At 53.7% G+C, this 26,677-nt stretch overlaps 1 protein-coding gene across 4 annotated transcripts in view; it reads right to left on the minus strand.

Annotated features, from left to right (window-relative positions):
* Window positions 1-26,677, minus strand: part of AFAP1 (actin filament associated protein 1) — a 144,526-nt gene that overhangs the window by 12,302 nt on the left and 105,547 nt on the right. For all 4 annotated transcript variants that reach the window (XM_040625225.1, XM_040625223.1, XM_040625224.1 and 1 more), the window contains 5 exons: window positions 23,376-23,457; window positions 18,811-18,960; window positions 11,104-11,315; window positions 8,561-8,706; window positions 3,900-4,017 (listed from right to left, as the gene is read on the minus strand). In XM_040625225.1, coding sequence (XP_040481159.1) covers window positions 3,900-4,017; window positions 8,561-8,706; window positions 11,104-11,315; window positions 18,811-18,960; window positions 23,376-23,457 — 708 coding nt within the window. The remainder of the gene's footprint in view (window positions 1-3,899; window positions 4,018-8,560; window positions 8,707-11,103; window positions 11,316-18,810; window positions 18,961-23,375; window positions 23,458-26,677) is intronic.

Raw genomic sequence — 26,677 nt, forward strand, 5'->3', positions numbered from 1 at the left:
AGGCCCAAATCCCACCTCACCCTTGATGAGTCTCATCTGCTGCGGGCTGGAGACTACCCCCTGCGGGAGGACCGTGATTCAGACAATTCTAGAACAGGATGGAAGGAGATGCTGTACCTGAGAGCTGAGCCCGAGAGACGCCCTCCCCAGAGAAGAGGGGTTAGTGGGAGGCAGACTGCAGGAGGAAGGGTATTTGTAATGGTTACAGGACAGTTTGTCGGGAGACGGCCTAGAAGCCTTTCTGTCAGCAGGCGGGTAGCGCGCAAAGATTTTCGGAGACGGCAAGTTATCGTACAGGACCGCGTTATCGTAAAGCACCTCTTCTCCCAGGCCCCGGGCACAGGAAGCAGGAGGGCCGTCTTCGGGGTCCCACTGCAACACACAGCTTTGTCGTTAGTGCCCTTGGCCACAGAAAGCATAGCAGAGATTTTAGCATAGTGAGACATTAGTAGTACCCCCAGAACACAGACACGTACCCCACACGGTTACCGATATAACACACACACGTGAGTGGACAACATTTCTACTTCGAGAGACTTCAGGAAAGGTTTCTTTTTTCCTTGAATCATTCCAAGGGTAACTGGCTTATGAAATTTTTTTGTTCTGTTTTTTTAATGCAGAGAAAAAAGAATAACTGGTTTGACATTTTGTTCTTTAAAGAACCAGATTTTGGAAGTTCTAATCCCGAGAGCAGAGGCCTGCCAGCCTGGGGGCCCCAAGACCTGGAGCTCTGGCTGTCCCCAGAAAGCACCTTGCGATCCCAGCAAAGCACTTTCATTCATAGTCATGACTACGCCCTGGACGTTGTTTCAAGCACTTCACAGTTGTTGACCCATAGAATTCCCACGGGAATCTCAAGACGCAGGAGGAAACTGAGGCAGAGCAGGGCTCCTAACCTCCCGGCTGCAGCCTCCCCCAGGGAGAAAGTGCCTCCTGACCCTCCCATCCATCATGCAGGCACCGGGGACTTAGGTGGCACGGGTGGCTGTCAGCCTGCACCCGGGGCCACGCTCTTATGCCTGAAGAAACACAGTGACCAAAACACAGCCTGTTGAAAGAAAGAAATGCAATCATCGTAAAAAAGGGGATGTTTCGGCATATAACTGATATAATGGCATCGTCTCAGCAGACCACCTTTTCACAAAGGACTAAAATAGCTACAAGCCACTTCGCAACATGGACATTAAAGCATAAATGAAAACCTAAACTTAACAACCACAGCCAGAGCCCTTTCCATTTTAAAGGTCTTTATAAATTGCTTTGCATTTACAAAAAAAGAGAGAAATATTAATTCCTATGTTATGCTCATTTTACCCTATTTTTATATCCTTCTGGCAGCGTCTCCTTCTGCCAGACTGTAATTACAGCCTTTTGTTACAAAAATAGGAGCAGTCTGAAATCTCACGTGAGGAGCACTTCCGTCCCTTTGCAGCAACTTTGAGGTGTCTATTTTTGTGATGTGGGGACCCTCGTGCCATCTAAACACAGAGGCCCACGTGCACAAGCCCAGACGGGATGGCTCCACGAGGATGGCCTGCAACAGCTGTCCAGGGTGGTTTAAGTGCCCAGGATGGACAAAAACCTCCCAGATACCAGAGGACCAAGCCACATGGAGCACTTAGAAAACATAGAGGTTTCTAGATTAAGAGCACATCAGGAGGTCCTCTGGGAGACTCACTTCAATCTGGTGCGGGCATTGGGGGGTCCCTGGGGATGACTGAAGTCGATACGCTGCTGAAATGTCAGGTGTGGGCTCAGAAAGTACCAGCTTCATGACACCAAGAAAGGAGGCCTGGCAAAGGAGGAGCTGCCTGGTGATGGAGCCCGGTGTGCACGGGCCCAGTGGAAGGAGAGCCTGAGCTTCAAGGAAGCCCCCACTAAGCCAGCAGGCCGCAAACACTGTGCATAGGACCTCGCTTGTTCCACGCCGCCATCCATGTACAGGAACAATTGCTAACAATTGCTAAATGCAAAGCCCTTCCAGAATGGCGGAGTTTTATCTCTGAGACAGGGGACGCTGTGCGTGCACTGAAGAAGCTCATTCCGGGGGACAGCCTGAACCCGCATGACCCACACCTAAGGGCACGGCGGCGGGGGGGCGGGGGGTAGCGCCCGTGCAGGTCCGGGGCTTGTCCAGGCGCTCAGCCCGCCCTGCGGCTTGTGTGTGGAAGCTAAGGAAGGAGGGAGAAAACCCTTTCAGGAAAAGGGGCATACGGGGCCTTCAGGTAGGAAGGTCCGGACACAGGTTTGTGTGTTGTCTGTCCAGTGCGGTTGGCGGCCGAGGCCGAGGGCCCAGAGCAGCAGACCGCTCCGTGGGGATGAGTTTGGTGGCTGGGCCTACAATGAGGGCGCCTGCTCCAGAGGAGCTGGTGGTCGCCCAGAACCAACAGCAGCCAGGACAGCCAGGGACCACCTGGATGGGCTCACTCCTGGGAGGACGCACAGAGACGACTCGAGATCCCACTCTCACGGAGGTCACCATGCGGCCTTCCGTAAGTGGGTGTGCTCAGGGGAGGAGGGCTGGGGCTATCATGGCACGGGAGCCCCTCAGACTCTGGAGACCCTGGTGGGAAGGGTGGAGGTGCGGATGGGGGCCAGGAGCTCGCGTTTTCTCACTGGGGCAGGACTCATCCCCAGCCCTGACCACCTCGGCCACAGACAGGAGACCATCTGGGGGACTTGTAGCCAGGGCAGGGCTGTGCAGTGGCTCTGCTCCTACCCCACACCCACATCCCAGCACGGCCCCTAATGTTCATGTGAGCCTGCCAGGTCCGGTCCTCACTCTGCTCTACCTCCCCTCCCCCCGCACTTGCAGCCCTGCTGGACCAGAAGGCCATTATCCCTAGTGCAGAGCCCGGGTGCTGGGGGATGTGCAGAAAATCGGGAAGGAGGGAGAGAGGGTAGGCAGGCCTCTAGCAAGGAGCCTGTGAACAAATCCCTGCAGGAACCCCAGGGCAGGCCCAAGGGGGTGGAAGGAGAAGGATACCCATGACAAGATGTCCAAGACCCTGGGGACACATGACATACAGTATGTGGTAACTGGCTGGCCACCTCTGACCCAGACCACAGAAACCTTTTCAGTCTGCTTCTATTTCTGACTCCGGGAGTCCTTGCTTGACCCCCACACTTCCCTCAAGAAGGCCGTGGTCCCCCGGTTCCTGCCTCGGGCAGGTGTGGATTTTATGACCACGGAAAACAGGGAGCTGATTGGGGACATCCATCAAAGTACTGAGAAAAGAATGGGTGAGCAAAACAGCAAGAAAAAAAATCTAACATACTTTCCAAGTTTGAAAAAAAAAAACCCAACAATCACCACATTCTCTGCCAACCTTTGAAACAGATCTTGACAGATGCCCACTTTAAGCCCACCTAATACCGGGGGACCAATGGGAGGCTGGTTTCTTGAGTGCCTCTCCATGAGCCTGTGGACTCTGTGGGCCTCACGCCTGGTGGCCCAGGACACGGTACCCAGGGAGCCTGCAGTACAGCCAGGGCTGTGGCAACACCTCCTTTGTGATGCGAGTTCTCGGAGCTCTTCTCCAAGCACCGACTGCTGAGCGATAACCTCTCTTGTGCTCTCTTTTGATGTATCGAGTTACAGACGCTAACGCGCTACCCTCCGCTCGGTATTCTGGGCCGTGCGGAGATACTAAAGTGATGATGAGGACACTGAATGACGGGGTCCCGGCGTCTGGTTACCGGCTTGTGCAGATGCCAATGAACAGCTGGTCAAAACCAAGCGGAGGACGGACGGGGCGCAGTCTGCCTCCTACCCCAGAGCACGGCAGACAGCCCTCGGCTCCTGGCCGCAAGTCAGGGCTCCCGGGTTACAGGCGTCCTCCCAGCGCCCCACTTCGAACGCACCGGAGCCCAGACCCTCGTCAGAAGGGCACACTCACCGCGCCGTTAATGCACGGGACGTCATCGTAGTGCAGTGCCGTGCCGCTGGGGTGTGCGTAGCCGTTCGTGGTGCTCCCCAGGTACGGGTTGGCTGAGATCCCACGTCTGTTCATGAAACTGCGGGAGAAGAAGTAGGTTAGTCGCCCCCAAGCAACCCCGTCTTCCCTGAGTCCCGCTACACGCTCAGGGCCCGGCTGGAGGTGACGGGGCCGGAAGCACCAGCGGCACCCCAGCAGCAGTGGGGTGTCCGGAGAGTGCCAAAGACAGTGCCGAGAGCAGCCGCCCCGCAGGACGGTGGCAAGGACGGTGGTAATGCACGCTGGACACGAAGCACCGCACCTCCATGCCACTCACCTCCCGCCCCTGAACCTGGGGAGGCTGACAGTGGCCAGTGTGTGTCTCCAGGAGACCAGCCAGAGGGGTCACCCTCCGCTCACAGCGCACTGGCGTCCGCGGCGCTCCCAGAGCAGTCAGCCCTGCGTGGCCTGCAGGGCTCTGCGGCCACCCACTGCCCCACGGTCCCCTCTGCCCAGCAGCTCTCCTCCTGAGCCCCTGTGGTTCTTCCAGCCCCGGTGGGGATTCACTTCCCCGTGAGAGCCCCCCCAAGTCCCCGCAGTAGGCAGCATCCCCCCCACCCCATGCCCTGGAGTCACTGTCCTGCCATTCCTTGTGTGCACTGCTCATCGCCACCTGACATGTCCTGTGATTAGCACGTCCCCCAGAATGTCAGCCTCAGGAGAGTACAGCCGTGGTCACTCCTGCTCGTTCTGGACCTCATGTTTCAGGCCCAGGAGGCTCTCGGCCAATGCGTGCTGGGTGCACGGACCTGCCAGTGGCTGACTCGTGAAGTTATGTTTGTTAGAAGTGGGAGATGTCAGTGCCCAGGGAAGGCAGAACCCGGAGAGCACTTCCTATAAACTAAAATAATTAAATAACTAAACTAAAATACTCTGGAATTATATATATAAAACTTTTTTTTTTAATGTAGGCTCCACACCCAGCGTGGAGCCTAGTGAGGGGCTCAAACTCACAGCCCTGAGATTAAGACCTGAGCTTCAATCAAGAGTTGGATGCTTAACCAACTGAGCCACCCACGTGCCCCCCAAAATAATATTTTTTAAAAATCGTGTTTCTTTGCAAGCCCCCCCCCCCCCCCCCGTTCCCTGGAGAAGCAGAGGAGCCTGAGGTCCAGGGGGCCCCTCCCCGCCGTTCCACGTGCAGGCGCGCCCTCTGCTGGGCAAAGGCAGGCACGGCAATTCAGCCTCACACAGGCTCTTTAATGTGTGCAGCAAGGGACAAAAACCTATAGGATTATTCTGTACTTAAAATACAGATAATTATGTATAGGAAAAGGAAATGTGTAGAAAAGGAACATGTAAGAAGGAAAGAGAAAAATTTAAGTATGTAAGTCTTCTGCCACAACAGAGGATTTTTTGTTTCAAAATATATATTTAAGTTTTTCTAATGTAAACGTCTCATTTGAGGGGATTTGGGGGTGAGGCACCATGTGCACGGCTGACGCACACCCCACTCGGTGGTCACTGACCGGGCGTCCAGAGCCCCGGCAGCGGGGACCGTCACAGGCTGGCTGTGTGGCACTGTGCACACGGAGCAGGGACACCAGGATGGAGCGGGGAGCACCGGGGCAGGACAGAGCTCAGACTGGACACCAGCAGGGCGCTGCGAGTCACGGGGCATGGGAATGAGCGAGGTCACAGACACACAGGCTGTCCAGCGGGAAGAGGCTTGGGCCTTCTGCGGAGGGACCTGCACCCCAACACAGGTGTCTGGGCCCTAGGTAGCAGGTGCACCTCTGTCTGGGGACCAGGCCCCCATCCTCTGCTGGGTGCAACAGAGGTTTTAACCACATATAAAAGTGGAAACGAGGTAAGAGAGTCCACGCCACTTGTTAAAAATGTAAGCCTCTCAGAGGAAGTGCACGTACTGTGCAAAAACACAGCGTAAGGTCTACCGTCTTTCACGGCTAAGTGGACGGTTCTGGGGCAGTAAGTGCATTGAGGTGGCCGGGCAGCCAGCACCACCCTCCACGCCCAGCGCTTCCCCACCCCCGGCCCGCATCTGCCTCCCGCCTCCCGCCTCTGTGGATCAGCCACAGGAGTGCATCCGACAGAACGCGTCCTCCTGCCTCTGTCTTGTTCACCCAGCACAACACTCTCGAGGTTCATCCCTGTTTTAAGGGGTTCCCGTGAGATGGCGACTCAGGTTAATGGGTCCCTCCCAGTCTGTGCACTGCCCTCTCTCTGCCGCACTGATCCACGGCCTTCTAGCTCCACCACTCTGACTATAGATCACTCACAGGTCTCCAACGGGGCGTCGCTTGAAAACAGTTTCAGGAAAAAAATTCAGAATGTTCCCCTTGTGTCATATAATCTATGCATCTCATTTAAAAATAGGCTAGGCCTTGGGAAAATAGATTCCAACTGTTTACTGTTACTGATATTCCTAAATACACCACTTCTCTCAGGAGAATTGAAATGACTGTTTTTTCTTTTACTGCCTTCTTCCCAAAATATACCATTGTCCTCTCCCCCTCAGACATATCCAGTGCACAGACACTCCCCTTGACGACCTTGAAAGGATTCATTAACTGGCTGCCAATTTGCATAAAAGCAAAAATTAATTTAATCTCAGGACATTTATTACCCTGGCAAGCTGCCATATTTTATATTTTGAACATCATTTACTTGTTAAATTTCTTCTCTCAAGTTTTATATGCATGTTTAGCTAGAGAACTGAAAAACAAGAATGACTTCTATTGCTAACTAACATTTATAAAGATTTTAATGAGGTAGCCAAAATTCTTGTAGCCATAAACTTCTTATGCACATATTTTCAACAAATAATTTTTCAATATTGCAATCTACGTTCCTTTCTCAAAACCAGGACCTTCCCACATTTGGTTTCGATTAATATTCCACTCCTCTGGAAAGCAGAGGCTGTTTTGTTCTGGGGGAAATACTGTTACTCGGGCTGCTCTGATGTGGGGTTCTTCGCTGGCTGATTACAGCTGAAGACACACGTGCACGAGGAGCGGCTCCGTGATCTAATAAATTCCAAGGAAGCAGTTAAAAACCACAAACTCCTTTCTTTCATGTCGCTCCAGATGGGGAGATTTTGCAAAACCCGGTTTATGGACATTACATTTCTTAAAAAGCCGCTTGATTAAATGTGCTCGTCTGTTGCATATGCTGAATGATTAGGAGGTTCACTGTAATCCATGTGCATGTGGCCAACGGGACAGGGTGTGTTTATGGAAGAATAATGAATAGGAACAGAAGAGTCAGTACTTGACTCTGTCACCCTGATTTGACACAAAGGACGGTCCGTAAGAACGGGGAGTCTAGACTTCAGGAAACCTCTACTGTCACTGGAGATTTTCTGGAAGAGTCGTACAGAAATTAATCCGTGTGCTCAAGGCTATCACCCCGGTTCGGGTGTAACATGGGGCTCGATCCCTCCTAGGAGCCCACGCTGCCTCTCCTGGCCTGGAGCATTCCAGCCAAGCACTAAATGTTCCTGCTACAGCAGCACCCGAGAGGCACTGGAGACTGCTCGAGCTCCCCGCACACCGCACGCGCCTTCAGACTGGACGGTGGAGCTCAGGGTAGGCAAGCCAGTGTCGCTGCGGACACGGGGTCTCTCCATCGCAGAGCTCCGGTGGGCCTGCCCACAGCGGCTGGTATGCTCATGGTCACAGGCAGACGGTACAACTCCAACCCCTGCTTTGTTTCGAGCCACCTGTCTTCGGCCTCCAATGCAAACTCTACCAACGAGGGAAGCAGACGCAGGGGTCCGGGACTGGACACACGAGGCCAGAGGAAGCTCCAGATGTTGCCCCGGACACCGCCTCCCCTCACCTGGTCTCTACAAAGGGGGCTGAGGCACTGAGATGTTACAGAGCCCTTGTCCAGACCTCCTACTTAATACCACGCAGGCCCAGAGCCCAAGTTCCCTCCCCCTCGTCTAGTGCCCCTCCCCCTCACAGCCCCAGGGCATAGGCCTCAGCCCAGTACTATTAGGAAGCCAGTTTTGGCCTTTTGGGCTGCCTGAGTCTCCAGTGCCCTCGGGGTCTGTGGACCTAACCTTGAGAATTGCGTCCGATTATCTTCCTCGTCATTATGTTCAAAACAACGTTTTCATACATACAAGCCTTTTTAAAAAATAAAACCACAACTTAAGTTTTAAAAGCACATGACTGATGACCTTGAAAATTCAGCCCTCCTTACAGCAGATGTAAATCATTCGTTGCAGAAGTGTCCCCTTACTCCACGGGTCAGCGATCTAAGGCCATGGGCCACATCCAGTCCCCTGCCTGTTTTTGCAAATAAAGTTTTATCGGAACACAGCACACCTGTTTGCTCACCCATGGTCTGCGGCTGTGATGGCAGAGTGGGTAGTTTCAACAGGAAACGTTTGGCCCCCGAAGCCAACAATACTTACTGTCTTGAACTTTACAGAGAAAGTTCTCCACCCCTGCTCCAAGAGAAAACACGGAGGGAGGAAATGACAGATATTTCAGCAGAGTTTGGATCAATATAATATGAAAGCAAGAGTCTTTAGTTGTTTTCTTCTCCGAGTCTACACACACAAAACATTAAAAAACTAGTGACAGAAAAGGGCCACTTCGCACAGATCTTACCAGAAGGTCTGCTTGGCTGTCTGGATGACGTTTGCAGACGTCTCCACGTCGATATAGTCGTAGTGCAGGGCCCCGGGATCTGTGGAGGACCCCGTCTCGGCCAGCAAAATCCCAATCCATCGGCCCATGTCCTCAGAAGAGGAGGCCTGGGGGGGAGAAGGGAGAAGCGGGCAGGTGCTTAAGTAATGGCTGCTTCAGGTGCACGTCATCAGTGGACAGTGACATTAGCAGGTGCAGCTGTGGGTGATAACAGGACACTTACACAGACGGTCTCAGAGTACCTTCCCACATGATGCTTTTAAAGACAAAAGGAAAGCCCAGGAAGTGTGCAGCGGGGAGCTGTGCAGACACCCTGCCCAAGGGGGCGAAGTTAACACCACTGGCTGTGGGGCAGGTGACGGGTGCGCCTGCCGGCGGGGCATGCTGTAACACCCACCACTGCCTCCACGGGCTCCGGCCGGGGAGCCCACCTGGAGCCCAACAGCAGGGGAACAGCAGATGCACCCAGATCGAGGGGCCTCTACACAGGAAGTGGTCTGTACCCTCTGCACGTCTCCGCGCCATGAAACCAGCCAGCCGGAGAAAGACACCACGGCTGAGGCGACACATGGCCCGGGGTTTCCTCCTGCCTGCAAGGGACACTGTCCAGCTCGGGAAAGCCGATGCAGATCTATGACCCAGATCACAGAGGTGTGTGAATGTTAATTTCCTGATTTTGGTAATTATATTCCGGTTTTGGTAAGGGAACGCTTTTGTTTTCAGCAAATTCACAATGAGGTATTGAGGGATAAAAGGGCAACACGGCTATAAAAGGTTCTGAGAAACTTCACACAGGAGAGGCATGGGGGAGGGGGAGCACAAGAGACCCCTCACACAGGAAAACACTGCTGTTGGGGGTGGGGATGGAGGGTGCGCGGAAATTATTTCTACTATTATCACGACTTTCCTGAAATGCTGAAATTATCTCAAAGTAGAAGTTAAAATGACCTTAGAAAACATGCAGATTAAATTTACTGGCTGGTGCACCGCATTTCATGACTGACCGGGGCAGGGCTGCCTGTGTGTGTCAGGCGTCGTGTGGCTCTGCGTGTGTGTGTGCGCACGCACACGTCTGTGTGTGCGTGTATCTGTGTGTGCGTGTGTGCATGTGTGTGTGCGTGTGTCTGCGTGTGTGATTGATGACCCGGACATGGAGGAAGGGGCTGCCCTCCCTCGCAAGGACTGGGGGCCTGTCCTTCTGCCGGCTGCAGGTGCACAATGGTGCCTTCCTCACCAGGCCGCCCTGGGGTCTTCCCTCTGTCCCCTCTGGGATCAGGCGCGGGCCAACTCAGACCTCCCCCCCCCTCGCTCCCCCTCCCAGGTCTGCCGAAGCTCGCACAGACTCTGGCCCAACACTCATGTTTTACAGGTGAATCAAAGAGCTGAGAGAGACAAAAAGATATGGTGTGATGCCAGTGTGGGCAAAAGGAGGACTAGGGCCCAGATGTGCAGACCCCAGGTGGTCCTAGCACCATAAGTCCGCAGCCGGCCACCGTCCATCCTGGCCATCCAGCCTCGCAGGCTACCAGCCCGTGGGATGAAGAACTCCAGTGCCAGTCTTTTCCTGCCCCCCCCCAAAATAGTCATTTCTGTGAAAAGAGTCTCTGAAAGGAACTCCTACCTGCTAGCAAGACCTTCCAGACGGCCTCACAGGCCACCCTGACCTTGGCCCCAAGCCCCAGGCTTGCTGCTGTCCATCTATCCCCACAGTCCATTAGAATCCGGCCCCACACCTGAGTAATGGGGTGCCCAGCCTGTACAGCAAACCTAACACAGCCCCGTTTCTGCCACCGACGTAGCCCACGTCCGCGAACTCTGGAAGTTCACACCCCTGGCACTTGCGCACAGGTGCGTGTGTGTGCAAGTCTTCGCGTCTGAGTCATGATAACAAAAAGATAAAGAAAAGGGGGTCTGAGGTAATAGTGGGCAGAAAATAAACTGTGTAATAGATGGAAAGTAACATTGGCAGTCTCAGCAGACAGCTAAGAAACCGGTTTCAGTTGCTTTTCTGCTTTAGTGAAGAATTCGTTCCAGTAAAGCAGGCAGGCACAGAACGAACGCACGCAAAGCGGAGGACTCCTCAGAATTAAAGGTGTTCTTTCGGTTTCTATGGGAATGGCACACAAGCCAGTCTGTAAGGTTGTCTAAAAACACCTGTTTCGTCTCTAAAGAACATTCCAAAAGGCAAGTTAAAGAAATACCCTTGTTTCACAGGTGCACCATAGTTAGGGGAAAAACGAGTTATTTTTCTGCTGCTTTTAAAAAGCAGTGCGCTGTATGGGGTCGCCTATTTCTTCTCCACAAAGAGGCACGCAGAGGAAAGGAAGCCAGGTGGTGGGCCGGCGCAGGGCGGCCTGTACCGTGTGGTAAGAACGGGCACCGGCACAGGGAGGAGTTGACAGAAAAGGCCGGCAGAGGCCACCACGGTGGGCACGAAGGCCACAGCCGGAAGCCACGGTAGCCCGGGGAAGGATGTCTGAGTGTGGCCGCGGGCAGCACCTTACCTCCAGCACGGCCACCTCCTGTCCGTTGCGAAGCAGTCGGAACGTAAGGGGGTGTCTGGAGTCCAAGCCCGGGATCACGTCACAGCCGCGGAGAGGAATAGAAACGATGTGGGTCTTGAGATCGGTCCTGTCCTTGTGGAAGATGAGCTTGTTATCCTTGACTCGGCACCAGCGCTCCCGCCAGCGGCTGTTGGACAGCACGTTGAGATAGCCTGCGAGGGGACCGACGGCACACGGTCAGTGCACGGAAACCAACCCCCCCGCCCCATGGCCTGGCCGCTACCTTCAGCCAGCTTTGCGGGCTCCTCGTCAGGCAGACAGCCCACCCCAGAAGCCCCTGAGCTCCGCAGTTTGAGGACTTTGTTGGACGGGTGAAGCCCACCCAGATCGAAAGGCTTGGGTCTGAAAACATGTTTCTGACCCTGAACGGCACCTTCGCCGCTCTGGGGAGATCTGTGTACCCCTGTACGTGGGATCGAACTATAAGAACAATGATCCTCACTTCTAAAAAGGGAAATCTCCAATATGAGAACCTGATAGCTCTCGTTTGTCACAAACAAATGAGCAGACAAACATACAAAATGTGAACTAACGAGGCTGGGGAGCTGCTTTCACAGGGCGGCTGCTCCTGGCGCCCACTCCACAACGCGAGGGGAAGACTGCCCCCTGCCTTCGAGACGGAGGAAGGCAGTGACACGACACAGAAAACTCAGGTCAAGAGGGAAGAAATAAAACCAGGATGTCTGGAGTCATCCAGCCGCCTTTTCAGTTCCCGCAGGCGGACCCACGTGCATGCACACCCACGCTCACCGCTCAAAAACAAAACACAAAGCATCCTCCCCAGTTCTGATTTTTATAATGCCTTTCAAAGGGTTTGGGAGGATTTGTTTTGCTTCTCTCTGCGTCTCTAACACAGTTTCTGCGTCTTACACACGTCATTAGCAGTGGGTACGTGCTATGCAATCCCATAAAACAAAACCCCGAACACGCAGCTAAGTTACAGGGCTTCACGATGCTTTCTACACAACCGATAAATATTTGCTCAATGAATTCCCGAGTTGAACACATGAAGTGGAAGCTTTCCTTTGGCTTTTGGGACATCCATTCTACTGATAACCCCTAAATGCAAGGTACGCGGTGTCTCCTGGGGCTAAAGCTTTATGTGGGGCCTACGTTGCTGTGTTTGTAAAATCAGAGAAAAAGGGGAGAAGCCAGCCCATCGGCTCAAGTGCCTGGGACCCAAGCTCCTTGTATTTTATGCATTTAGGAGAGTGTAGGGAGGAGAAGAGAGGCTGGGATCCAATCAGGGTCTGAGAGGGCTCCTCTGTGAAGGGGAGGGTCACTCCTGATCTGTGACTGGTGCCACCCAGCAAAACCTGACCTGAGGCTATTTTATTTTATTTTTTAAAGATTTTATTTATTTGTCAGATAGAGAGAGAGCGCGCACACAAGCAGGGAGAATGGCAGAGGGAGAAGCAGACTCCCTGCTGAGCAGGGAGCCCGATGTAGGGCTAGATCCAAGGACCCCGGGATCATGACCTGAGCTGAAGGCAGACGCTTTACTGACTGACCCACCCAGGCGACCCCCTGAAACTCTTTAAAAAAAATGAAAATGGCAGAGAGAGACTAGTTATTGTCACTCCGTAAAATACCATTTGTAAATGGTGTCATTCTCATACATTCAGTCTAAAAAAAAAAAAGTTCTACTTAAAAACAGTCAATGACAGCACCTGAGCCACATAGTGGCCGTCAGACCAGGGACACCTGTGCTCACAGAACCACCTGTCAGTACCGAAGCACAAGGAAAGCCCTCTTTGATGTTTACGAGAGGACTGCCAGCTGTATCCATCATGTGTACGCCGAGCGTGACTAACACGCAGGGCCTAGAGCCAGACGTGATGGCGTATCTAAGAGGAACTGGGCTGCACACAGCTGATCTCCAGGAACTGAGGTCACATGGGTGAGCGAGGTTCACAAGGATGTGCTGGGCTCCAGGACATGGCCAGACCTTGTGCCTGGGGCTGGCGGGAGGGAGACCCACCTATGCCCGTGTGGTTCAGGGACAGGGCGCCCTCACCAAGGTGCAAGGACTTCTATGGGCCTGGAGGAGAAGGAGCACGAGAAACGAAGGCTTGAAACATCCAATGACCGGATGATAGGAGTCTTGGAAACTACTGTAGGAGCCTGGCCTTAATGTACGAGGAGATGGGGAAGGGAGATGCTCAGACATTTACTGAGGACTTTGGGCAATAAGGCCTAAGAGCATAGATGACTTCTTGATAACAATGACCAGGTTCCTTTTAAGCTTGCACGGGACTTTCTATCGTAGAAGTCGGCACTGGGGGACACTCTGGCTCAGGTGTACCCCTTTGCAGTGTGGAGGGAGCAGTTCCCGAGCATGCTCTACTAGTCAAGGGGATGGTAATCTCTGGAACAGGTCAAGACACTCTCAGGATCTTTTCTTCCCTGACCACACCAGACCCAAAGTCACCAATGCTATGAATTTCTTGACGTTTGAGTCACAAAAAGAATGATTATATTGGACAAACCCTCGTTTTATTTAGAGCATGACATCATAGGGAATTACCATATTTTAATGCCTTTTTCAGATTTATTTTCAGTTCCCAAAAGGGAAAAGCAAAAAGAAAATCACAGTGGCTGAGAGGCCTGTTTCTACAAACAGGAAAACCCATGGTAACGGGCCTCCACTGCCAGGCTCACTGCCCCTTGCTCTTCTCTGAAAGGGGGGGCCTAAAATTCCCATCTTCTGGGTCGGGAGCACAGGGAAATGGCAGCCAGCCCAACTAAGGCGCCTGGAGTCACGGGGTGGGTTCCCATGCCCCTGGACACGGGGGCAGAGCGGGTGGGCCTCATGCATAGTTCAGCTCAAGCACACACCCACCACCAGGTGGTGCCAGAGTGCAGCCAGGCTGGCGGACTTCGGGGACAGAAGACTGCAGGGACAGCGGGGTCCTCCAGGTCCAGGGCTCCTCCAGGGAGGACCGCACGCCCACCCCAAGCTCACCAGCCCGCCTGGGGCAGTCCCACAAACCGCGTGAGGCAATTTCAATGCAATGTGATTTCTTTTTAGACCCACCCATCCCGTGAGGTGGGATGTTGCCGCATCTTTGCAGTTTGGGAAAGTCAGCTTGATGTTTGAGATGATTCTTGCTCTGAATTCTAAGATTTCTCGCCAAACCATGGCAGGAGGCTCAAGGTTTTCAAGGTTTCATTAGAGCTGGAAAAGTAAGTTTATAGGCCCGAGATTAAACAAACACCAGGACAGAGGGGGTAGCAGACACAAACACTCGCACATTCAGCTGTCTGGAGCTCTGGCGTCGCGGGCCTCAGCCCCAGCAGCTCTCAAGTTCAAGCAGCTGCAGACCAACAGGCGGGAGTAGGGCTAAGCGTCCACCGAGTTCCCCTCAGTGGGGCGGGAAACGTGCTGTCTGCCTGCCAGGCTCTGGTCCCGCTCTCGAGAGGCGTCTTATTCCAGTGTGACGGCTGGATTCACTTGGCAGGCCTCGGTTTATAATCAGCTGGGAGGAGACATCCCAGGGGGGCCACGGATACCAAAGGTCACGATGCTGCCAATGGCCGAACCCTGTCCCCCCCGGGCACCCAAACCCCACCTGGCCATCTTAGGGGCCTGTCCTCCAACAGGCGCATGTGCCCAAGAACGAGGACGCTGACGTCCCGGCGCGGTGACTTATACCAAGAATGCTTTCCGCCCCCTGATTGAAGATTGCCTGATTTTTGCAGGGTAGATTGTGATAGAAAGTCAGAGGTATAGAACTTCCCTGTAGGTCCCCTAAAGAACCCTATTGCTGAAAACTTCACAAAGTCAAGAGCAGCCGAGCTAGGAGGGGCCCTGCAGCTAGCTCAGCTAATGCTGCCTCATGCAGACCTCCGCCGGAGCCCCGGGACTGCTCCTTCCACCCCGCTCCTGTATTTCTTACGACCCACGCCACGCACCGGCACTGCCCTCAAGCTGCCTTGAATACGTGTGCATGCTCAGGTTTTTAAAAATAAGTACGTCAGGTGAACCAACGAGTCATCACAGCAACATTTACTGAGCATAAATTATGACTTAATTATTAAGCACTGAGCTTAGTGTTCACAATTTTATCTTTAGCTTCCTTAGGAAAACCAGGTGAGTACGAGCCCGTTTCTCTGTACGAGGCTCTGGGAGGTAGTGCATTTTGCTTATGGTGATTCCGTCAGCGAGCCGGCTGAGCTGCCCTGCCTGCCAGGCTCAGTGCTGGGCACTGGGGCACGGCCGGGGTGCAAGGTAGTTCTGAGTCTCATCCTGGATACGGGAGAGAAGGCTGCAGAATTGGGCTGAGAAAGACTGTCAGAGGCTCTGAACCGAGCCGCAGAGACTCGGGTTTCAGCACAGGACCCTGCTTTTGCAGGTCGCACCTGGTGGCCTGGAGGGTGCCAAGGAGGGGGCCGGTCAGGAGGCTAGTGCGCTGGTCCAGCAAGGGACAGACACAGCAGAGAGGGAGAGGACATGCGTTTCCCGAGTCTATAGAGAAACTCGTAAGCACCAGACAAGGGCCAACAGAAGATCCTCCACTGCTCAGGGGTCTGGCGCACGTCTCAGACCACGGCATGCACGTGGCTGTGTGCAGCGCTGACCCAGCTGACGCCCCCCATCACTGCCAGGCCTCAGGGCTGGAAGGAGCAGGGTTGGAAGTCAGCTGGCCGGGGGACCCACTGCCCCGTCCCCACTCCCTGTGGGAATGCCTGCAGAAACCATCTCCTACCCCCGACAGGATTTGTATTATGCGTCTGGAGGCCCACCTGCCCAGCTACATTTCATGGAAGAGCTGGATTTGAACCCAGGTCTCAGTCACTCCCGAGAGCTCTCTTCTGCCTGCATAGCAGCATGGCCCCTCCGGCCGGGCCCACTCGGCTCTGCTCACAGCCCAGGGGCTGCGGCCGCATGGCCCCAGCTTGGGACGGCGGGTGTCTCGGGCCTTTATCCGCTGACATTTTCTGCCTAGAACTTTGCAGCTGTACCAGAATCACTGAGAACAGTCATCCCCCTTCCTGTCTCTACAGGCCCTTCTCTGGCCCCGGGACCCAGCGAAGATCTAGATGACAACCTTAAAATCTTGTGGACATTAAAAGTTCTCTTGATAGAGGCAAAAGCTGTCCCCTGAGCTATTCGGTAGAAACGTACACGTGTGCAGCTACGGGCTCCAGATTCCCCCTCCTGCCCTCGGGGCAGCCACCTGTGTTTCCACGCAAGTGCCAGCAACTGCATTTCCTGCAGGGCCTGCTCACCAGCACAGCAAGGCTGTCTATGAGGGGTCATGCGCGGGCGGATGCAGAAGGCGGGGGCAGAGCTGGGTCAGTTTGGCACCCCCGCCCCCCCGCAGTGTGGCCCCGAGCAGGCCACGGCCTTGGGGGGCTCAGTGTTCTGGTTTGTAATGAAGGTCTGGACCCCAGTGTCTACCTGGCCTTCCACGTTAATGTTGCTTTTCATGAAAGCATTTCTACTTCCTCTCCTGACCTAGAGCAGTCTAAACGACAAAAACGAGGGGCTCCTGGGTGGCTCAGTGGTTAAGTGTCTGACACTTGGTTTTCGGCTCAGATTGAGCCCCCCGTCAGCCCCACACTCCACAGGGAGTCTGCTGGAGATTCTCTTTCCCCCTCCCTCTGCCCGTCTCCTGCTCACGTGTGCACTCTCTCTCTCTCTCAAATAAATAAACCTAAAAAAAAAAAAAAAGCCAAAAATGAAGCTAAAAAAGCAGTTCCCTTTGTTGGATAATTCCCTCTTTCCATTTTTAATCCCTAACTCCCCTGCGGGGCCAACCCAAAAGGAGAAACAGTCCTACACCACCAAGTGCTTCTCGCTGCATCAAGAAAGGCAGAGGCAGACAGGAAATAGCACCCGGCATCAACAAATTCATGTCTGTCCTTCTGCCCCTCGGCGCTAGGCCCTGTCCCGTCTGCTGTCCTTCTGCCCCTCGGCGCTAGGCCCTGTCCCGTCTGCTGTCCTTCTGCCCCTCGGCGCTGGAGCCGTCCCGTCTGCTGTCCTACTGCCCCTCGGCGCTAGGCCCCGTCCTGTCTGCTGTCCTTCTGCCCCTCGGCGCTGGAGCCCTGTCCCGTCTGCTGTCCTTCTGCCCCTCGGCGCTAGGCCCCGTCCTGTCTGCTGTCCTTCTGCCCCTCGGCGCTAGAGCCCTGTCCCGTCTGCTGTCCTTCTGCCCCTCGGCGCTAGGCCCTGGCGCTGGACCCTGTCCCGTCTGCTGTCCTTCTGCCCCTCGGCGCTGGAGCCCTGTCCCGTCTGCTGTCCTTCTGCCCCTCGGCGCTGGAGCCCTGTCCCGTCTGCTGTCCTTCTGCCCCTCGGCGCTGGAGCCCTGTCCCGTCTGCTGTCCTTCTGCCCCTCGGCGCTGGAGCCCTGTCCCGTCTGCTGTCCTTCTGCCCCTCGGCGCTGGAGCCCTGTCCCGTCTGCTGTCCTTCTGCCCCTCGGCGCTGGAGCCCTGTCCCGTCTGCTGTCCTTCTGCCCCTTGGCGCTGGAGCCCTGTCCCGTCTGCTGTCCTTCTGCCCCTCAGTGCACCACCAGCCAGGGTGGCCAAGGCTTGACGAAGGACGTGACTCTACTGGGCCCACTGAAGCCTCACGCGTGCAGGTTCCCGGAACCACAACCGTCAAGGCCAGAGGGAGCGGGGAGCTCCCCCAGACCTGCCCTCGGGGTGTAGCACACGCCCGGCTCCAGCACGCTCTGGCGCCCACCCCTCCGCCGCAGTGCCAACTCTTCCTGCCGTCCTGGTGCAGCTCACACCCTGGGGCGTGACGGCTGTTGCATTACTTTACCTTCGTCTGTATGGCCCACCTGGGACTTGGGGCAGCGTATCCCCCAGAAAGGGCCCCATGCCCTGGGCAGATGGATGCTCACCGTGACACAGGGGTGAGTGTCGCTGGGGTATCCGGGCACCTACCCGCAATTCCTAACAGAGGCAGAAGCCCCGTTGCCCAGCTTCTGGGGCTGTTCTGTGAAGGGCTGCACGGTGGCCGAGGAAACAGGACGCCTATACAACTTCACCGCCCTACCCGCGCCTCCACCTCATTCGGGTCCTTGGGAGACACTCCCGTTGCCCTGGTTTCCCTCCTCTTCGTCACCGGGTCACACTGCACGTCTCTCCCCGCAACCCCTCATTCAGACCCGTCTCTGCCAGGAGAATGAGGACCCTGGGAGGGCCGGGGCCGTGTCGCGGTGCTCAACCTGTCCTCGGGTGGTGGGCCAGCCGCTCAGAAAGGACTCCAGGTGACCGGCTGATGACGAGGTCGCCCAGCGGGCTGCACCTGAAACTGAGGTCTGAGACACGCTGCGCTGCCACGATGCTTGGTTTACCGCGTTAGCCCAGGGGAGAGCGCCAACCGTAACCCCCATGCTCCACGCTCCCTCCTTCGCTCGCCAAGGCACGTGCCTGTGCCCCAGCTTAGAAACGGTGAAGAGGAATTTGGAAAACTTCATGGGATCAAAGAAAGAATTTGTTTTTCATCTTGAAAGAACCTCAAAGATCATCTCCAACCCCTGCAAGATCTTTTATTAATAAGCAGTAAAAATGGAGTACATCTCCCGCCATTCTGAGGATCACCAGCCTGACTCGAGCGAGCCCGCGGGAAGCAGAGGCCATTCCAGCAGAGGCCACGTGCGGGGTGAGCACCGCTCACGGCCGGGCACCTCCGTCTTACCGCAGGTGGGGACGTCCTCCTCCGCGGACGACGTCTGCTCATCCGTCGAGGGCTTTTTCTTCCCCAGGCCGATGATCTTGGTGATCTTCTTCCCCGTGACTTTGGACACGGTTCCCTTAGCCTCTGATTTGGAACTTTTTTTCCTCTTAACTGTGAAGAGCAACGATGAAAATAAGAAAGTGTGTTTCAATTGTAGACTTTAACTGAGAAAAAATAAAAATAAAGCATAAATCATAGTCAATTTTATTTTCCTCATTTTTCACTCATTGAGCACTGCTCTGTGCCGGCTGCTGGAGTTGACACAGAAGAGAGCAGAAAACGGGTGCTCTGAGGGAGCTCATGTTCCAGAGCAGGCCGGGAACATGCCCGTGTGTGCACACACGTGTACGCAGGCACATGCTCACGTGCACACACGGGTGAGGTGGATGGCGGCCAGGCCCGTGCCGAGATCCACAGTGGGGTGACGCGGCAGGATGCTGGGTGGCCGGGGAAGCCTGCCAGGGAGGGCGACTGAGCCAGGAGCTAGGTGACAGGGAGCCGCCGTGCAGAACCCAAGGAAGAACCTTCTGGGCAGGGAGAGCATCAATCAACACAAAGGCCGTGAGCCTGGAAGGAGCTGGATGGGTCTCAGGAATAGAAAGAGGCAGTGTGACCACACCTTGGCCAGCTCAAGGAGGGGTTGAGGGAGGGAAAGGTGGACATGGGTCTTCCCCAGTCCCGGGAAGCCCTCCAGCAGCCTCGCCCATCCCTGAGACACGCACGCAGCTCTACGCTCTCCAGAATTCTCAGCCCATTATGGTCTGCTTTTGCTTGCAGGGCATTAAATTATAAAGTCATGCCCACTATATCAAATTCACAAACACTGTGCCTCATGATGACTTCTGGCTTCCTTTGGGGAACTGGAAGATCTGGCAACTCCGGATCCCCATCTGGGATCTCGCGGCGATCAGAAGGTGTGCGAGACAGTGCACCCAGGACTGGGAGGCAAGATCCTTCCTCCCACCACTCTGCAAAGGGACATGTCACTCATCCCCATCATCGGAGGGCCATCATGTGCCTGGTCCTGGAGCCAAGGGGAAAAGGCAACTTTCTAGACCACACAGGACACGGGGCGCTGGGAGGGTCAAGTGTAGCTTCACAGTGGAGTGAGTTGGGCTGGGAGAGGGGCTCCACAGCCCCCAACAACTGTCCTGGTGTCTCCATCTCCAGGGTGACTCCCCCCTCCCAGTCTATAACCCACAGGGTAACAACCCCTTTAGAAAATGTCACAAGGCAGGAATTCCTTCCCCTCCTGCTCAGTCCATGACCATAAGCACACACCATAAATAGCCATAGGATAATTTCGGAAAGAGGGGACTCGGGAGGTGGGATTACAACCCTAGGTCTCATTCCTAAAGCCCCCTGTAATACAGGTGACTCGCTCTCTCTTGGGGGGCAGGGAAGTTCTCTCTTCCAGTCCCACTCTGCCACCACCAGCGGGATACCAGGTGCAGGCCCACATCCCCACCCCCTCCCTCGTCTGCTCTCACGCTCCCTGGGCCCATAGACTCAGTGCCACCCCAAGCTCCATCACCTGGTTTTCACCCTTATTGCCTCTCTAGAAATGACAGCTGAAAGAAGAGAAGCCATGCTAAATTTCTGGGTAAACACAGTGTTTGTTCCAGACTGAATGAGGTGCCCCCAGAATCCCTACGTTGAAGCCCTAACCCCAGTGTGGCTGTATTGGTGATGGGGTCACAGCAGGTCATTAAGGGTGGGGCCCTGATCCAGCAGGATTAGTATCCTTTTTAAGAGACCGAACACAGAAGAAAGGCCACCGACGTGAGGACACGGGGGGAGGCAGCCATCTCCAGGCCAGGAAGAGGCCTCCCTGGCAACCAGCTCAGATGGTGGCACCCTCCGGGGCTCCCAGCCTGCAGAACCATGAGAAATAAACATGTGTTGTTTAAGTGCCCAGACTGGTGTCTTGGGAAGGTCTCGTGTGATACAGAAGTGTGCAACGCAGGAAAGCCAGTCCTAGCCCTCCTTACACTCTTCCAGGGCCTTCCACTCCCTCTTTTCAAAGAAAGCACCAAGAACCTGTTGTAATCTTCATGGGAAGGCCCCTTCCCCCCAGTTATACCAGTCATGGGGGTCTGCAGCATGGCCACAGCCGTGGATGACCCCTCTTAGCTGCTCCGAAAGAGCCGCGAGACCATCTGCGACCACAGTCCCGTGCTTTGCAAGGGGGGGCTTTCCCATAGGGCCCTGAAGGCCCCCTTTCGCAGAGCTCAGGGAGTGCGCAGAGTCCTTCCTCGTGGCCCAAAGCAAAGAGGTTACATTTACTTCCAATTCTACTAGCATTTGCTCCTGTTGGGAAAGTACCCGCTGGACCCTGACTACAAAGAAAAGAGATCATACTTTTAATTCCTTGAAGGACCCCTGATTAATTTTTTGCAAAAGCAGAAGTAAGGGACTCCATGGAAGAAAAAGCCAACGTAGGGAGGAACGTGAGAATACGTGGCTGCTGTTCACTACGCGAAGGCCGAATTCAGCACATGTAATAGCATTATGAAGAAACCCCCAAAACTCAGAACTCTGAGCTGAAGTCAGAGCGCAGGGAAGTCCCAGGGCTCCAAATGGCACACACTGCGAGTGCACGGCGGGCAGGGAGGGACGGGCCACCGAGGCAGAGCTAGCTGCCAGCGCTTGTGAAGCCATAACTGTCATCGGTGCAGACGCGCGGACACTATCACGCAGCCTGCGGAAAATCGGAGTCATGACATGCCTGGGACAAGGGAAGCCGTGCTGAAATCTCTCCCCTGCAAACAGCTCAAGGGTGAGCAGCAAGAATAGAAGCTAAGGCCAAAGTCAGAACATACTTAAACTATCCACTTCCCTCAGCAACTGGGGTCACCGTCCTTGTGAAAAGGGGGCAGGGGAATTTTAGGTACAGATGCATTCTCTGAGACATACATCCAGACATCTGTATCATTCTGTGACCTGGGAGCCAGGGAAGAAATGGCCGAAGAGGAAAGAGACCAACCAAGGCCATGTCTGCTGTGCCCCACGTCTGAGCAGGGACCTGAGATTGTAGGTTATTCTCTTTCAGGGCAACACTTAAAGACAGCTTTCCTGGCTTTGATTACACACCATGTGCCCACAGAAGACACAGATGACGCCCTCCCCTGAGTAACTTCCGATGCAGAGAGCTGAAATTACACTCTAACTCGACCACGTTAGGGAATCACCCGGGCAAAGGCAGAGATCGTGACCTCTCGGCGTGAAACTTGTCGTATCACAAGAGTCCAGCTTACTTGGATTTCAAGATTCTTAGTGGCCTGGCTTGCTGTGTGGTGGAAGGGGACTTCATTTCAGAGCTGGGGGTGTCTATTCCATTCTAGTGAGAGAGCGCAGATGAGCTGGGTGTGCAGACCACTCCCCCAGGAAGCCGAGGTCCCGGGGCCATGAGCACACAGGCTGTTGGCTTTGCTCAAAGAAAACTTCCCCATGACCTGCAAATCTTACCCTTCTCTTGGCCCACACCCTGGGAAAGAAAGTGAAAGTCAAGCCACAGACTGGGAGAAGCTACATGCAAAAATACATTGATAAAGGACTTGTATTTGAAATATATAAAGAGCTCTCAGAATTCAGTAAATATGAACAAAATCCAATAAAAATATGGGCAAAAATTTGGATGGACATTTCATCAGATACATGGTTGGCAAAAAAGCACATTAAAAAAGGTTCAACAGTGTTAGTCTTTAGGGAAATGCACGTTAAAGCCACAATTGCAGAGCACTATATACCCATTAAAATGGCCATAATTTATGCTTGGAAAGCTGACTTAGAAAAAAATAATCCAGGGGCGCCTGGGTGGCACAGCGGTTAAGCGTCTGCCTTCGGCTCAGGGAGTGATCCCGGCGATCTGGGATCGAGCCCCACATCAGGCTCCTCCGCTATGAGCCTGCTTCTTCCTCTCCCACTCCCCCTGCTTGTGTTCCCTCTCTCGCTGGTTGTCTCTATCTCTGTCGAATAAATAAATAAAATCTTTAAAAAAAAAAAAAAAGAAAAAAAGAAAAAAATAATCCAAAATCCGAATACCCACGTTCCCAGTGGCATCATTCACAATGGCCAGAATGTGGAGAACCCAAGGGTCCACAGATGGATGGACAGATAAACACAATGTGGTCCATCCAGAGGATAGAATGTTACTCAGCCTTAAAAGGAAGCACGTTCTGACACCTGCTACCACGTGACAGCCAGCTGGCCGGGCTGCAAATTCCTTTCAGCCACAGATCAGGTAAGGAAATGAGTTGCCAGGAGCCCAGGAGTTGATATATACAGTGCGCCCCCACCCGGGCCAGGGTTCACTAGGACGGCGGGTGAAGATGTGTGGGGCTCCGAGCAACCAAAGGGGTTTCTCTGCGCTTCCCACGAGCGACCCAGGCCATGCTGTCTATGTCACTGAACTTCCAAGGAGACTTGTCACACAGAGCCCACAGAGCTGGCCACAGCTGATGTTTTGTTGTTTACTCTTGTTTTTTTGTTTCGGTGTTTGTGGTTTTGGCATGAGTAGAACTCACCTTGTTCTTTTCCATCACACACAGCGATTCCATTCTCCGTGACGCCCTCCCCGTCCGAGCTGGGTCTCTCTGAAGACAGCTTCTGTGAGGGTAAAAAGGATTACATTACTCTCACCATGGTTCGCACTGGCCACGTGATGTCTCATGGATCAGTCCATGGCGATCCCCACAGTGGAAGGAAGCGTGGCCAAGTCCACGGCAGCGCAGAGGCCAGGACTTGGGTACAGATGGGCTGCCAGCCGGCTCGCTGCTAAAGCTTCAGAGACGGCAGAGGAACGAACAAACTCACCGAGGTGCTACTAACACACACTCTGGTACCAGCCCCACCGCGTCCAAATCCTTTCACTTGCAAGTAATCTCGAAAAAACATTAAGATTACAAAAAATATGCCCCTCACCAAGTCATGTTATCCTTCCAGAAGTAGAGAGCCCATCATCTGCTCAATTTCCTCCTGTTGCCAACCAATAACTGGGTGAGGTCAGACGTCTGCCCGTAACAGACACCCTCTGAGCGCATGCGCAGAGACAAGCTACGGTCGAAACCGTCCACGGGCACACCTGAGCACTGCAAGTATTTGAGCCCTGATATCTGGATGTAAGGAGCGTGATTAGGATGCTGAGCTGGCACCTGAAGAAGCAATGTTGCTTAGAGCTGCAATCGTCCATTCTGGTGGGAGGACTGTGGCATCGGAGTGGAGGAAGTGGGCTTGAACCCACCTCTCCTGGTCCTAAGCATCATAGCCCAGCGCCACGGAGCCTGGCCAGCCGGAGACAAACAGAACGTCTGGATGATACAAGGGCAACAGGGAACACGACGCTCAGCTGCTCATGAGGGGTCCAGCAGTGGTGCCCAAGGATGGCAGGTGGGTGTTTGCGGGCCCATGGCAGTGCTAGGAAGAGCCGCAGGGAGGGAATGATGGCATTTAGTGGGTGCCTGTCTTGTGCCGAGTCCCAGCAACAGGATGACCGAAAGCCAGCACAGTCCCAGGCTTCAGGCCAGGAAGCTGCCCTGGGGCCCAGGTTGGCAGGTCTGGCCAGGCGCTAGCAGGATGGCCTTAGAGGCCAGAGGTCAGAACAGCCAGTGCCCATGGGGAACGGGAGCCCTGCTGCACTGCCTATAGCAAAGGGGAATGGGAGTAGCCTGTCTGGAAAGCCATATGCTTAGCAACATGAGTCAAAATTGAAAGATGTATTTCCATCATTTGGTCCAGTAAGCCAGGTTCTGGGAGTCTCTTCTCAGGTAACAGACACAGCGAAGACTTGTGTGCGAGATGCCAAGGACCACACTGTTTAAAACTGTCTGAAGAAGGGTACTATAAGGTGGGGGATACTATACGAACAATAGCAGAGGTGCACGGATCTGGTGTTATGCACCTGGTGAAAATGCAGAAGGGCTTGCTGCTTATTACCAGTTTTCCAAAAACCTGGAATGCTGCTAAGAGCATACAGGTAAGGGAGAGAAAAGCAGTGTAAGAAATTTTATGCATCAGACCACCCAGCTGGTTAAACCTATGCAGAGTGTTGTGAGGGGCTGCCTCTTCTGTGTGGCAGACTCACCAGGGACTTCTTCCTCCTCTTTCTGTTTCTCTGGACTTGCTGGATTTCTCTAGCGAGCAGGCATTGGTTTTGTCATCAGGAGAAAACCAAACAGGCCTGCTGCATCGCAACGTCTGGGTGAGGCTTGGGAGGCTAATTTAATGTGTCCACTTGGAGGGGGCTGGTGATGAGACACACTGAAATCAGTGACTGCAAGGAAGCAGGCTGCCCACTACAATGCAGGTGGGCGTCACCAAATCAGGTGAACGCCCAAACAGAACAAAAAGACCTGCCTTCCCCAGCAAGAGAGGATTCTCCAGAAGACTGCCTGCAATTAAAAAGTTAAAAATCGAGCTACCCTATGATCCAACAATTGCACTACTGGGTATTTACCCCAAAGATACAGACGTAGTGAAGAGGAGGGCCATATGTACCCCAATGTTCATAGCAGCATTGTCCACAATAGCTAAATTGTGGAAGGAGCCAAGATGCCCTTCAATAGATGACTGGATTAAGAAGATGTGGTCCATGTATACAGTGGAATATACTCAGCCATCAAAAAGAACAATTTCTCAACATTTGCTGCAACATGGAGGGCACTGGAGGAGATAATGCTAAGTGAAATAAGTCAAGCAGAGAAAGACAATTATCATGTGGCTCCTCTCATCTATGGAACATAAGAAGTAGGAAGATCTGTAGGAGAAGGAAGGGAAGAAGGAAGGGGGGTAAAAAGAAGGGGTAATGAAGCATGAGAGACTGTGGACTCTGGGAAACAAACTGAGGGCTTCAGAGGGGAGGGGGGTGGGGGAATGGGATAGGCTGGTGGTGGGTATTAAGGGGGGCACGTATTGCATGGTGCACTGGGTGTTATACACAACTAATGAATCATGGAACTTTACATCAGAAACTAGGGATGTACTGTATGGTGACTAACATAATAAATACTATTATTAAAAAAAAAAAAAGACTGCCTGCAGACTTCATCTACACTGTAGATTCTGGACTTGCCAGCCCCATCACCACATAAGCCAATTCCTTATAATAAATCTCTTCAGGGGCAACTGGGGGGCTCAGTCAGTTAAGTGCCTTCAGCTCAGGTCATGATCCCAGAGTCCTGGGATCAAGCCCTGTTTCAGGCTCCCTGCTCAGTGGGGAGTCTACTTGTCCTGCTGCCCCTCACCCCTCTCCTGCTTGCTCTCTCTAATAAATAAATAAAATCTTAAAAAACATAAATTTCGGGGCACCTAGGTGGCTCGGTCTGCCTTCAGTTCAGGTCATGATCCCAGGACCTTAGGATCAAGCCCCGCATCGGGCTCCCTGCTCAGTGGGGAGCTTGCTTCTGCCTTTGCCAATCCCCCTGCTTGTGTTCTCTCTCTCATTCACTATCTCTCAAATAAATAAATAAAATCTTTTTAAAATAAATAAATAAATAAATCTCTTCGTATGTATATACGTATGTACTTGTGTCTATCTATATACATACTTACATAATTTTGCAATATATTTAACATCTTACATATAAATTTCATATGTACTTGATAACACACACACACACACACACACACACACACACACACACCCCTATCAGTTCTGCTTCTTGGAGAACTCGGACTCAAACAAGAACAGACAAAAAAGGGACCTGTTCGCTGGTGGCAGGGGCTAGCCAGGGAGGACTCAGAAGGTTCCAGGGATACAGGCTACCCCCAGACCACCACCTGGCCTCCACAGAAATGAGACGTGTGCGTGTACAGACACAGAGGGCATGGC

The sequence above is a fragment of the Ursus maritimus genome, unplaced genomic scaffold, assembly GCF_017311325.1.
Source record: "Ursus maritimus isolate PB19 unplaced genomic scaffold, ASM1731132v1 scaffold_8, whole genome shotgun sequence".
NCBI lineage: Eukaryota > Metazoa > Chordata > Mammalia > Carnivora > Ursidae > Ursus > Ursus maritimus.